This window comes from Seriola lalandi, unplaced genomic scaffold (genome assembly GCF_002814215.2).
Source record: "Seriola lalandi dorsalis isolate HSWRI2012SDOR001 ecotype SW California unplaced genomic scaffold, Sedor1 jcf7180002054616, whole genome shotgun sequence".
Lineage (NCBI taxonomy): Eukaryota > Metazoa > Chordata > Actinopteri > Carangiformes > Carangidae > Seriola > Seriola lalandi.
In genome coordinates, this window is record NW_019525169.1 from 773,581 (window position 1) to 788,288 (window position 14,708).

Consider the following 14,708-nt stretch of genomic DNA (forward strand, 5'->3'; position numbering starts at 1 on the left):
CACAACTCATAATAAGATATGAGGCAGTGTCACTTTTGTTCGGCTTCCTTGTTCCTTCCAGGCAATAACTTTGATCAGTGGCAGCAATTTCCTGGATTAGTAAAGTTTGAATGAATGCACAAAGCGGGAAGGATATAGTTTGCTGTGGAACTGATCGCTGTCAACCTTGATTTAACACAGAAGGTGACACCACAGAGCACGCCAGGACTTCCTCTTTTTGATAAATTGGAATATCTGCGGCAAATCAACTTTGGTGTAAATCAAAGGGGAAACTGGAATGCCATAGCACAGGAAATTACATTTAGTAATGTTTATTAATTTGAAATATGCAAGTAATCTATATTTACCCAAACAACCTAACAAATAAACAACTGGGCATCAATTTGATGACTGACACATTGTTTTGCAGATATCATCAAGGCAGATGAGAAAGAGCTGATTGAGGAGAGGAATGCCTGAGCAGCATGTTAGCATATCATAATTGACTATCAGTCACACAGGTGGTTTGTGTGGTTAGCGTGGGTAGTAGTCTGCTAACGGGGCGTGATGAAGTTTTCCTGCTGTTTGTTGTGTTCCTACACCTCATTTTAGTCATAAGGGAATTATAACCTCCATTTTTGTAGCCTGGGGTGAAATGGCACACACTCGAAGCACTCAGGGCTCATTAGAGAGATAGAATCAGTGTCCTCACTTTAATGAAAGCAAATGTTGAAGAGTTCATGTTGGAGCAGATTGCTCATCTCGAAAAAGTGTATCTGCATAACCGATCTTACAGTGCGATTAAGTTTGATACTTCAGTCAGACATAGACTGTTTCACAACTTTATGACTTTGAGTCACTGGTGGTGTTTTGATTAAAACGACACCACACTGATTTTACGCATGAAGATCAGTCTCGAGAGGTTCTACGACTAACCCTGATGATGTCATAGTGATGTCATCGAGGTTATCTCTGATTAGGCTTGAAACTTTAAATTATTAGCAAAACTCGGAACATGAATGAGTTTGAAAGATGTGGGCGTTTACCAGGCAGGTATGATCTCACAGAAGACACTGTTGAGTTGCATTATGGGAATTGTGGGATCAAGTGTTTTCTGAACTTGAGCCATTCGAAGAGTAAAAGTTAAGATATATCGGCCACTGCTGCATTAATTTTGACCATTCCTTTTTTTTTTTTGTTGTCTCCTGTCTTATAATTTAATATCCCTTTACGATTCTTTTTTCAAGATTAAGAAATAGTAGCATCTTGGGAAATATGAATTCCTATCTTGCTTAGAGTTACTGTTTGTGCTAAGCTAAGATAACTGGATGTTGACTGTAGCTTCATATTTTAGCATAGATGCAAGAATCATATCAATCTTCTCATCTAACTCTTGGCACAAAATGAAAATAAATGTTATTTCCTAAAATGCTGAACTACCTTTACAATATAACCACAAGTGAACTGGACTCAGCCACATATACTGTCAAGAAACTGAAACTAACCAGATTGTTTTATGAAAAATTTAAATAATCTCACTCCAGTGGCATTAACTGTTTTTCCTAAAGAAATTAAAGAAAATTCTGGTGGCTCAGAAACAGGGAAAACAAAATGTTTACATGCAAATTCTTTACAGTGTTTCCTCAGAAACTCAGTTAGGACTGACAGCAAACAACTACTCATACTTCAATACTTCATCAATAGCACCGAGCCCTTCCCTTCTCCGTCACTGTTGCCTAAGATTGTGATGGTGTTGCACGGTGGCCAGCACTGACTCACCTGGCGGAGTATCGCACACACCGCCAGCCCCCCGCTCTCCAGTCACTCACCTCCTTCCCCTCCCACTGAGTTCACCCTGCACTGCAGTTCAAAGTGGTTTTGCCTGTCTAGCCTTGGCGTTTAATGTTTAAGTATTGGGAGCGGCTGGAGAGTGCAAATAAAATGCCTTTACAGACTCCGGGGCACGCTGAGGGCTGTGATTCCAGATACTGTATTGTGAAATTTCCATTGTGCTTGACAGAGTAGCCTCAGGGCACTTGAATCTGTTCAGCTGAATTTTGACTCTTTACTTCTTCATAATGCTTGATGCGTGCGGCTTAGATAAACCATTTAGAGGAAGATTATTCAAACTTTATTACGCTGACAAAAGAGTACACATGTTCACGGGATACAAGGCGACGTGTCTGTGCTATCAGCTCTTTGTCAAAAGTTCAGAAAGGATAAAGGTTTGAATGCAGACCCCACCTGTGAGAGAAAACCACAACGAGTTGTGGTAGGGCCAGCTTTCTGTTGGGCTGGAAGAAAGGAAACCATGTTTTCAGCAAAGGAAAACAACACAGAAAGCCTGACACTACTTATATGTTTGTGCGTGATTATTCTGTAGTCCTAATCCGTCTAACAATGTTACAAAACATTCAGACAGGAGGAGGCTTTAAAGCAGTAATTGGGGGGACTTACACTGGTGAAAAACTGCTCAACCACTTCTAGTTGCATCTCGCTCATGCTTGATCGAGACTGTGGCACAAGAAATCAAACATGGGTGTGGATTTAGTCTGATTCGAAGCATATCTCTTAATTCCCTTGAATGTCAGGCTGAAGAGTGAGCTTTTTAAAGAAAGACGGTGCAACGGAGCAGATGTAGACATTTCAGAGCAGGCAGAGGGTTAAGTGAGCGGATGTGATGTCTGTGTTTTGAGGGTGCAGGTCGCGATGGGACACAGAAGGGTCCAAAAACTGATGACTCATTGGCCGTTTTCACGCCTCACATTGGATTAGCCATCACATGCAACAGGCTTCTTAATATGAATTGTGTAATGGCCTCAATCCCTCCAGAATTATTTCATAAAATCAGCCTCAGTTTTGCTGTGTCACCCTCATATGCAAAACTAAGGTCAGTGAAAAGTGAGTCACAGAGCGTCACATAGCGGTACAGGTCTTGGTTTTTGGAAGCTGTTTACTTTGTTTGAGACCTGAAAGAATTCTTTCATTGTGATGTTAAGATAGGTTTTATAACACACAGGCTTCCAAAAAACATGGATCATGCTGTTGTCGGGTGAAAATTTCCACTTTGCTTGTTATAACTTAAATCACAGGATTATGCGCTCCTTTGTGGTTTTAGGTGCTGGGTTTATAAAATCCTTTCAAAATCCATTTGGCAAACTGAAAACGGCTATTCTGAAGCTGAAGGGGAAATTCTAAATTGTCCATACATGTGTGAATATATTACTCTTGATCATGTGTTAACCCTGCAACAGTATGGTGACATGTTGTTTACATCACAGCATGCATTCACCCTGAACAGTAGCAATACCGCAAGTATTTTTGCTGTTTGCTTTAAGGTTTTTGAGTGTTTCAGACACTATCAGATAATTTCTCAATCAAAAGTTCAAATGCTAAATTGATCTTAGATACTTGATGATTAATCGGCCAGACTGTCGGCTGTGATTTCCATTCCAGTTGCAAACTCCACCCATCTGGCACTGGAGGAGGCCAAAACCAAACAATGAAGTGTAATGTTTGCAAATACTATTTGCCCCAGGTCGAGCAGATAGATGCTTGGTTTCCTCTGTGGGAGAAACTCAAGTTCAAATCTAGTCTGTCATATCAGCACACCTTGCTCTTTAGGCTGCATTATTCATTGCAATCTCTGCATTATTCATTTCACTTAGCATCACATTTTGTGACTTGGTTCATTTACAAAGAACCCCTTACAGTCTCTGTTATTATCATTATTATTATTACACCCTTATACTTTTGGCATGTGAGGATTCAGACCTCTAAGGACTGTTACTGCCTCCTCTTCCTATCTCTGTGGTTTTGAGACATTTGTGTGGCATGCCAGGTTTTATCTCAGAGCTGTGACACCTGAACCAAGACTCTGACCTGGGGCCAAACAGCACCTCCAGTGTCCCTCAGGGCACCACAACTGCTGTCAGCTCTGTGTTTGAACAGCATGTCTGCAGAGACAGCTGCTGAGGTCTAACAAAGACATCTTGAGAATCTCCATGACATTTAGCAAAAACAGTGGGGATTCAGCGATACGTAGGCTGAAAGCCATCACTGGTAGTCGAGTATTTTGGTCGGGGTTACACAGCAGTGTGCCAAGTGCACAAGCCATCTTTTGGCCAAGACTTGATGTTCATGGTCTCAGTGAGCGGCAGGCTGTCTCACCTGCGCCGGTTGTGGTGCCACGAGCCTGGCACAGACTGAACAACACCAGACTGGAGGTCAGCCAGAGTGAGGTTTAATGAGACTGAAGCCACACCAAAGGCTGGTTTATCTGTCCTCACTTCAGAGCACCTGTGCCACACAGTCACTGTGATGAGAGCTAAAGTTGCTCCAAAACAGTCCCTCTTCCTGTAATTACTGTTTGTTATCACACAAATACTTTTCCTTCCTGAGACATTTTAGATATCTATGTCTGTCTGAACTAATATACCTTGAATGTGGACACAGTGATGTTTTGTGATGGTGCAATACAGGTTTAATCAACAACATTAAAATATGACTTGAATTAGCTCTAATCACAGGAACATGATTATCTGTGTGTTTGGGCAAAAAACAGCAGAGGAAGGTTGGTGATTGAAACCAAATATATTTGAACATCTAAGCAAAATCATAACGGGTGGAGAATTGATTACAGGAGTGTTGGGTGTTACTGTTTGCCATGAGTGCAAGAAGACCCCCCTTTTCCCTTCTCCTTTAAAGGAGGGAGAAAAGAGAAAGTTGGAGTTAGGCACAAACACGTATGCCACTATCATGGCCAGTAAATAAAGCGGTTTCCAAGAGAAAACCTGTCAATGAAGTGGACTTTGGAAGGAAGAGAGAGAGCCTATGGTTGACCCTTGACTCATAACAGCTGCATGCAGAACATTTAAGCATTAAAGCGGCTGGTTCCAATGAGAATCCGCCTTGGATGAGTCGGACAGTTCTGGGATACACCTTCTAAAGCCTCATTTACTATTGTCTACTAAGTCCGTACCGTTCCCTCCCTCATTCTTAAGGAGTTAACTTCATGATGTGAGTCAGAGTTGTAACAATGTACTATAATTAGTTGAATACAGACGTAGACAAAAAGTGAATGGGGAGGAAGAATCATTAAAAGAATAAAATGCATTTTTTGATGCGTAAAAATGCAGGGTGCAACAAGGGCGCACGGCACGCGCACTGGATAGAGTGCAGGTTTATTTTTAAGTTTTGCTGAAGTTTGACAGAGTCTGAGTAGTTTCAAGCCAAGATGTAAATGCCGTTATATTTGTTCAGCTTTTCTAGACTTGTATTTACCAAAGTGGAATGAGACGTCTCCAAAGTCATTTTCGTGCGTATATTCGCGTTGGCATTAGTCTGTCTTAGAAGCCATTTCGACTTTAAATCCACCAATCTAATATTTAGCACACTAAGTAAACTCTTCGTTAGGTTTATTTATTAATTCTGTAGATATGGGGTCACAGCAAACTCTTCCAACGCGCGGCGTGCGCAGTGCGCGTCCACGAGCAGTTTTATTCTCCTGGGAAATGCATTCTGTGCGGAAAGTTCTTCCAGACGCACTTCAATTACCGCACACACATTGAAATCACTTCAACTACATTGCTTCAGATTTGAGCTCAGCACTGTGCCACTGCTCCTGTCTGTCCTGCCTTCCCTGTGAAATCTGGAAAATGGGAGGGTGAAAAAAAAACGGTATATAATTGATGTTTTCCCATGGAACTGCCCCTCCTCCCCGCGACACAGGCTAACCCTCAGGTGGAAGAAATCTTTTAAGATTTTTTTGTGGGATAACATCAGGAGGGTTTGTCTAGGCGAGCCAATCAAGTCCCTCCCCTGCTATAGATCGGTGCTATAATACAAAGCAGTAAAAGCGGTCGCCTCACACAAGCGGCTGCAGCTCGACTAGAGATCCCGTGGCTTTTAATTCCCTCACTACTTTTTTTTAACCCTCCTTCGATGTGCCCCGTTATTACCATTTGTCTGAGGCGTTCATTTCCGCACCTGCCACGGTAGAGACCAGGCGAAGGCGAAGTAGAGGAGGAGACAAGGACATTGCGAGAGCCGGGAGAGGCAGACGGTAGAGATAGCAGCGGCGACTCGTTTGAGATCTTAAAGGACAAAAATGCTGCTCTGGACCAGAATCGTATTGGTCGGTCTCATCTGCTTGTCCTTGGTGTCCTCTGGGATGGGATGCGGACCGGGCAGGGGCTACGGCAGGAGAAGACACCCGAAGAAGCTGACACCTCTTGCGTACAAGCAGTTCATCCCCAACGTGGCGGAGAAGACCCTCGGGGCAAGCGGCAGATACGAAGGCAAGATCACAAGAAACTCCGAGCGATTTAAAGAACTGACTCCCAATTATAACACAGACATCATATTCAAGGATGAGGAGAACACCGGTGCCGACAGGCTAATGACTCAGGTAAGGAGACAGAATAACCTTTTTTCCCCTACTGCCCGTCTCCTAACGCACCATCACTGCGCACTGCAACAACCTCCTTGTCAGACTGATTGCGCACCTTAAGTGAAGTCTGTTTTTACCCGCTGCTGAACTCTTCACACTGAGCCTTTTAACTTCACTGTAAAAGCAGATGCGCTTTATGCACCAGCATGGGAGTTTTCGAAGGCTGCAGGCTTGAAGCGAATGTAGAAATCCAGCTGGAGAAGTAATGTGCAGGCGGACAGTCAGGACACTCGGCCTTCATGATTGTGACAGTGTATTTAAAATATTAATGTGCCCCTCTCCTCATATCTATATTTGTATCTCTGTGAAACAGTATTTGTTGCCTTATAGGCGTACATTCATATTACCTTATATTTCATGAAGACATTCAGTGTTTGCTGCATATTGAAGCTTTACATTACAGCTTGTTTAAAGCGCCTTTTCTTTATTCCAGCCCTGGGGATGCGCACCGATTCAAACAGCCGGGCTTATTCAGGCATGGCGTGGCTCATTCAGACATTTTCTCGCACAGGCTGCTGTAATTTAGCTTTTCGTATGGTGTGCATCAGTGCATGAAAACAGTGACATTTCTTTGAGAGTGTTCAGGACTTCATAAATGGGTGGGACTCGGTCAATTATAGGAGCGAGGCGCACAGAGGTGATGGTGCCTTTTACAAATGCACTTGCATGGAAGATGACATCTTTTTTAAATACTCCATCCTCATGTAGGCAGTTAGTTCAGTACAGATAAGATGAGGCTCACAAGACGTCGGAGAGATGTAGGCTGCAGGATGCCGCGACTCTTCAGCATGACTTTTAGCACTCAGATGCTGGTGAATTATTAAAAGCGCTTGGGTGATACTGGCTCAGTAATAATAAAATGCCGGTGGTGATGGTGGTGGTGCTGGTGGTGATGACGCCGGGCGCGCGCCGGAGTCCCTGAACCCGTGCCTCGCACCATGCATGAGCACGAGCTCCGATGAAATATTCACTGTGCGTGCGGTCTCGGCGTCCCTCTCAGCCCTCCCCACATCTCCTCTGTCATAAACCTATAGGTTCTCATACACACAGATCATGAAATTACAGGCGCGTGGGGATGTGATGCGCAAAGTGGGGTTCAGGAACCCCCACCCCAACCCCCACCCCCACTCCCCCATAGGGTTCCTCGTGGAGGTTCCAGGGTTTCCAGAAAACAGAAGAACGGCTTCATTTGCCTCTTATTTCATTCATTTGTGAGAATATAGAGAAACGTGTCTTCATTATAAGGCTTTCAATCTGAGTCAAATGCCCCACCTGCTGTATAAACACTCGTGTTTGCAGGTCTGTATCAAATCATACAAACGAGGTGGCAAATCCTCTGACAAAGGGTTTTGTCTGTTTTGGAGCCTTTAAATAACATTTTAAGAGATGTTTCTTGTTTTACAGAGGTATATATATATATATATATATTTTTTTTTTTTTTTTTTTTTAATCAGAGTAGTTGCGGCTTCTGGTTCATCATCCGTTTCCCATTCAGCATCCGAGCGTTTACAGAAAAGCCAACGACCGACTCTAAGTGTGAAATGTACATGAAAGGGCTTTTAGGCACCCCTGACTGGGCCTGAGACGCAATTTGAACTTATGACCTTTGGTCAGCGGGAGGCCATAGTAAGTTAAAACAGGTGAGATTTTCTTTATCGTACGTGCCATTGCAAAACCATCAAATTAAAGCATGTACATTCAAATGAGAGTGACTGTAGCGGTTTTTTAGACTACTCTGACAAAGGCATAAGCATTATCACATGAGGATTTACGCTGTGCCAACAGTCTTTGCGCTGTCCCGCGGCTTTACGCATGAATCCGGTGGGTTTTTACGCACGGAGGTTTACGCATTAATATAATGAACTTTACACGTTATCATGCGTTGTAGAAAATTGATGTTGTACGCATACATGAAACAAGGCACGTGCCCGCTGTAGCTCCCCTAGGTGTGTGCAATAAGTGAATCAATCAATCAATCCACTGAGGTCTAATCATGACTATAATATTTGATACTTGAAGGAGCGCTTGAACAAGCACCTACTCCCTTAACTATTAAGATACAGCTCACTCCCAGGAACGCTGCCAGGAGAGGTGTTTTACAGACATTTACAGATGGATATATAGATGTTTCCTGAAGTGACGGGGGCCTACAGTGAGCAGGAGCATCAGTTTGGAGGCTGAGCTGCAAAATGTCCATCTTCAACCGCAAATGCCAGATGCACTTCCAGTAGTAGAATATTATCTGACAGAAAATAAGTGGAAATATTCCATGGTCGAGCAGCCAGATTGCTCGATCTCCTAAATTCCACTTATTTCTAATGAAGTTTCCCTTGTTTCAAGAATTTCCCAGACAATCTATAAAGCAGAATAAGGTGTTGGGTAGATTTTGTGACAAGAAAACGACTCAAGATTCAAGAAAACACACGATTTGCCTTGTGAAATCACACCACCCTCACTGGAAAAGGTTACTTTTATCGTTTAAGAAAAGTTCCTACTAGATTAGAAGTGTTTATTTTTTTGCAGTGTAGCACTATTAGGAGCCTGCAGTCCCTGCCCACAGTGCAAACGAGTCGGAAAAGAGATGAGCTGGCGGCTTGTTTGCACTGACAGGTAGCTGATAAGTGTTTCCTCTAACCAAATCATTTGTGAAAAGATTAAGAGGGAGGCTGTTGAACAACTTTACCCCGAGCACAAAGCGCCGGTCCGGGGCACCCTGCTGGGCTTCACGGTGGCTGAGCAGAATTTGGCTTGATTTGCGGCACACGACCTAATGAATTAATAAATAGGTTAAGCTTTACGGCTCTTGACTCCGACAAACCCACTCAGAATGTGGGAGGTTTTTTAGGGAGCTGTTTTTTATTCAACACATTCTACAAGTGTGATATCCTCATAAAACAGCCACTGATATATGAGGAACCTCTTTTTTTCTTTTTTGTTATACGAGTTTTTGGGTCTGTGTGAACATTCTTCCTTTAGGACACACAGCCTGTCCATAAGGGAAAAGGACAGTGGGTCACACATAGACGCTTCTCTGTGCGCCCATACCATCCCTGGATATTTCACAAGTCTGTCAGTCAGCAGCCAAAACACCACGACTTAAGGAGGCATGTCACGTTTCCAAGACTTTGCAGGAGGAGAATAATGAAAGTTTCCCTCCGCGGTTGGACTGAAAAGACTCTTTGTGATGTTTTATTTGACATATTGGTTGAGTGTTGAGAATAGTTGTCTTGGAGAAGGCCAAGCATCTTCATTGAGAGAGCGCAGAGAGGTTGGGGTGCGACGATTTATTTATAGGACAAACTCCAGATATTTTAAGGCTTCAGCTGCTCTTGAAGATCATCTTCATATCATCTGCATATCAATTATTTATTCAAAGAAAACAGACAAGTTGCAACCAACAAAAAAGTCGGTGATTTCATGACCTAATACAAACTCATGAATATATAATGTATACGTGTTGTGCTCAATGCAACACTTTTTTTTTTTTTTGGATAGAAAGGGACGCTGCTCGCACCTCTCCAAGACCAAAGACCCATATGTTATAGGCCAGTGAAGCGAATGCGGTGCCTTATCAATATTTCATCAGCAGCTTTCTTATCCGAGATGTGCCCTCTGACGCTGCTGCTCACACTGAGAAATGCAAGCTCACATTCAGGATCAGAGCTGCAGTGTGTTTCACCTCAGCTGGGAGGAATCAGGGGCGTCAGGTGGGGATGGAGAGGCGTGGGCGAGGCCTCAGTGAGCCCAGATATGATTTTTTTTTAAATTGTTATTATTATATAAGATACAGCAGAGATCAAGAAAACATCCCATGAATCTGTCGGGAAGGTATATTCTTGGGGGTGGGGTGGGGGTGGGGGGGTATAAGGAGAAACCCTCTAAGTGCGGCGCATGCAGTCTAATATTTTATTTCTCTAACCAAAAGATGATATATTTTTAGACAGTTATGAGCACCTGATAGTCTTGGCAACAAAAATGTGTCAATAGAAAAAAAAGACTGTGGTGGCAGATGCTATTTTAAACTCAGGCTTCCTTTCACTTTACGCGCCAGGGCAGCTTATACCTGCGAGCTACGACCCAATCTATGACACAACAGGTGACTAACTGATCCATTTCTTCCTTCCCGCAGAGATGTAAAGACAAGCTGAACTCGCTGGCCATCTCAGTGATGAACCAGTGGCCCGGGGTAAAGCTGCGGGTCACCGAGGGCTGGGACGAGGACGGGCACCACTTTGAGGAGTCTCTTCACTACGAGGGCAGGGCTGTGGACATCACCACCTCAGACAGAGACAAGAGCAAATACGGCACTCTGTCCAGGCTGGCGGTGGAAGCCGGATTCGACTGGGTCTATTATGAATCCAAAGCCCACATTCACTGCTCTGTGAAAGCAGGTAATGACTGCGGGACGGGAGGAAAGCCACTTTGTTGTGCCTTTAGAAAATCTCTCATGCGCGCCACGATGCTGGCTGCAGGAGAAAATGACCCAAGTCTATCACCAGCGCTCATTTTCCGTCAGGTGCGATTGTAATCATCTAAAAGAGCAGGTGCAGCTCAGGGAAACTGCAGCCCTGCTTTATCTCCTAGGAAAGGTTCATGCAAAATCAGACTTTCATCAGTTGCTTGTGAGTAAAGAGTAGATTAGATGTAATGAAGTTAAGCAAGTTATGCAAGTGTCCAAAAAAACAACTTGATTTCAGTGACCAATCAGCTGCCACATTCACAAGCTCCAAGAAACTACATGTGAGAGAAGACGTGTAATAAAGTGTGTCTTATTGCACAGCTGATGATCAGCTATAAAGCAAAAAAAGTATCATTCATTGAATGATTAATAACAAGCGAGATCTCAATATTTATCTGACGAGATAGTTGAAGTGCAGAAACCAAAAGTTGCAGCATAACGATTAATTTTAAGTCGATTTTTGGAGTCGGAAAATGTAAATATATATTTCCATGAATGATGTATGCGGCACATCCCTGCCTGTGGCGTTATGAGCATTTCCCATGCAGCTTATTTCTTGATCTTACATCGCCCCACACTGTCTCCTGGTGGGAACCACGGCCATAATCTAACAAGGCTCCTCAGTGTGACCCAGAAAAGCAAATCATTTTGTTCTGTGGATTTCTGCACAGCAGCTGCAGCCAAAATAAGATTCTGCAAGTTGCGTTGTTAGTTCTAAATTAGGTAGCCTAACATTTTTGGGTTTGGTCATATAGGGGATAAACAGAAAAAAAAACTTGCCTGTTAACTTCTTTATTTTGGATCTCATTTGCTCTAGCTTTGACATTTAATTTTTAATTTTAAGACCTTTATTGTGGCTCACTTTTGGCTGAAATAATCTTCCTCTTAGGCCTTCACTAAGCAATGGGACACCTACGGGGCTTAGAAAATATTTCTTCTCACTGATTGATGAACCATGGCACTTTTTCTTAGCTCAGACTTTATTGATAAATCCCTTATTTATCATTCAGCACACACGTTTTGAGATCACAGTATGGGCCAGGCCGACGTGTCATTAGGGGTCATGCGACTTTACCAAAAGGATTTGGCTGAACAATGTTGAATTGGTTGGGGTAAATCTGGTTTTCAGTTGTCACCTTATTTCATGCTCGGGAATCTTAAAAGAAGATTAAAAGCCCCAATACTGAGTAGGAAACCGCCTTTTCTGTGTGTAGGACAGTGTGATCCTAGAGACTGGTATGTGGAGAGCTCCACCAAGGCCAAAATTATTGTCATCAAGACTGACAACAAAGCAGGGAGAGGTGGTAGAAAGAGGGGACATTGATGTTGCACAACAGAAAGCATTTAAGAGTCCGGGCCCTCATTTAAATTCAAATCTACGACTCGAGAGGCTTGGAAAAGTGGCTCCACTGGGTAAATAGTAGTTGTGAGTCGCCTATTTGTGTGAATTGTCACATAGAGGTTTCTGCACCTGAGTAAATATGGGAAGAGTAGCTGGGAAAGGCGTAAGTGTTCTTTACCGAGAGTAGCTCGATCCACAAGCTGATTTAGAATATCAATGCCTGCTCTTTATTGGGTTTTTTAATTAAGAATAGATGAGCCAAGGCTTTCAGTTTTCTCGTCTCAGACAACGTGGTCCAAGCCAATACGCATTTGGCTTGGAGGAGCCGACAGGCATCATTATGCAAAATGCATATGGCCCACCACGATGTGTGGAGGCAGGAGAAAACACAAATACGAGCAAAACAAAAAAAAAAAAAAAAAGAGATTCTCTTGAATGGGCTTTTGAATGGAGCAGTGGTCCTTAACTGGAATGCGTAAAAGCACGTGTGATTCTTATCTTTAAGTCCTAAAAGTGTTTAAAAGCTTTAAATATCACTGCTTTAGGACACTGTGTGTGTTTCTAAGATGTTTTTTTTTTTTTTTTAATGTTGCAGAACCACAATGGCTTCAGTCATGAATAGGCTCCTAATCATTTTCTGATGGTGTAAAATCGTATGTTTTGACAAATTTCACTTTTTAACGCAATAATATATTTTTCTTTTAACAGAAAATTCAGTGGCAGCAAAATCGGGTGGCTGCTTCCCAGGCTCCTCCACTGTCACCCTTCAGGATGGTACCAAAAGGGCGGTCAAAGACCTCCAGACCGGCGACAAGGTGCTGGCAGCAGATGAGGATGGAAACATGATTTACACCGACTTCATCATGTTCATAGACCAAGACTCGACAACTAAGAGGCTCTTCTACGTCATCGAAACCGACTCGGGCCAGAAAATCACCCTCACCGCCGCGCACCTCCTCTTCGTCGGCCACAACAACCACACGGAGAAAGTGGACAAGCGGATGTCGGCAATCTTCGCCAGCCAAGTCCAACCTGGACAAAAGGTGTTCGTCTTCGACCCCGAGCGGAGTCGACTCCAGCCTGTGACCGTAAAACGGATTTACACACAAGAGCACGACGGCTCCTTTGCGCCGGTGACCGTGCAGGGGACCGTTGTCGTGGACCAGGTCCTTGCGTCTTGTTACGCAGCGATTGAAGACCATGACCTGGCGCACTGGGCCCTGGCACCTGTCAGGCTCGCCCACTGGGTGTCCTCATTGCTTTTCAGTTCCCAGCCTCAAGCCAGTGCACAGAACGACGGAGTGCACTGGTACTCCAAGATCCTTTATCAATTAGGAACATGGCTCTTGGACAGCCACTCGATTCATCCACTTGGGATGTCAGTATACCCGAGTTGAAACCTCTACTACAGGAGCAGAATGGGACTTAAATGTAGGACACACGAACTATTCAGTAGATTAAAAAAATAAAATAATAATAATAATTAAAAAACGAACAAACAGACAAACAAGACAAAAGGCCCCAGCGGAGTTGGGATATTTATTTCAGTGACTTTTCCAAGATGTGTCCCCTTTCAAAGAATGAATGGAGCCTTAAAAAGTTTCTCTTTGAATAATTTATTCTCATGTGAACTCGCTGCTGTCACACAAATGGATTCTGAAACGGTGTGAGCAGCAAATTGTGCATAATCTATTTTTGTATATCTCAAATGCAAAAAAAGAAAGAAAAAATGAAGAAAAAAAATGAAAAAACTGAAAAAGAAAAAAAAACTGCGCAAAGAGAAAGAAGACCATGTAGAAAGGAGCTAACTTTGACAGGTTGTAATGTTCATATGTGCATATATGTGCAACTGACTGTTATATTTTGGGGAGAACAAACTTCGCGGGGTTCCATAAATTATATTTTTATACACAGAATTGTAAATTAGATTTTGACAGATCGCTACCGAATCACATTTCGTTATTTGAAATAGTGTAAGATATGAGAATATATTTTAATTTAAATACAGTAGTTGGGAAAGTATTGGAAAAATCTTGTACTGCTTGGTTTATTAAGAATTTTATTATTTTGGAAACTGTTCGTTTAAGTTGTCGGAGAGGGACAGATATTCTGCCTCATGTCTGCATTCTCTTGCATTTTTTCTTTTGTGTGTTTCTATTTTTCTGTTTTCTTCTGAGAAAAATATTAAATGCAGATTCTGACAATTCAGTAACAGTTAAAGTAGTACTGAAACGGTTTCGTTAAATAAATTAATAAGTAGCTCCTGTAAATGTACTAAAATGTATTTTTCTTTTCATATTTTGTAATAGGGAAATAGTTTTATAGAAATGACCTGCGGCAGATGCACAGTTTGGATAGTCTATATAGCCAGACCATACCAGTTAACTTTCATAACAGGGCGATGTGTCAAAAATGTCTAGAGTTTATTATTTATATGTTTATTACAAAATGAGATAAAGAAAATCTTCAAACTTGCA

The 14,708-nt window shown here is 42.6% G+C and overlaps 1 protein-coding gene across 1 annotated transcript; it reads left to right on the forward strand.

Annotated features, from left to right (window-relative positions):
• The first annotated feature begins 5,807 nt into the window (after positions 1-5,807).
• shha (sonic hedgehog signaling molecule a) lies at positions 5,808-14,708 on the forward strand. The gene is made up of 3 exons (XM_023420006.2): positions 5,808-6,388; positions 10,560-10,821; positions 12,940-14,708. The coding sequence occupies exons 1-3, from the start codon at positions 6,089-6,091 to the stop codon at positions 13,626-13,628; spliced, it is 1,251 nt and encodes a 416-aa protein (XP_023275774.1). The 5' UTR covers positions 5,808-6,088; the 3' UTR covers positions 13,629-14,708.

Coding starts and splice junctions, on each gene's coding strand:
- shha (XM_023420006.2), top strand. CDS start 6,089: ATGCTGCTCTGGACCAGAATCGTATTGGTCGGTCTCATCTGCTTGTCC. Junction 6,389..10,559: donor CCGACAGGCTAATGACTCAG/GTAAGGAGACAG, acceptor TCCTTCCCGCAG/AGATGTAAAGACAAGCTGAA. Junction 10,822..12,939: donor TCACTGCTCTGTGAAAGCAG/GTAATGACTGCG, acceptor TTCTTTTAACAG/AAAATTCAGTGGCAGCAAAA.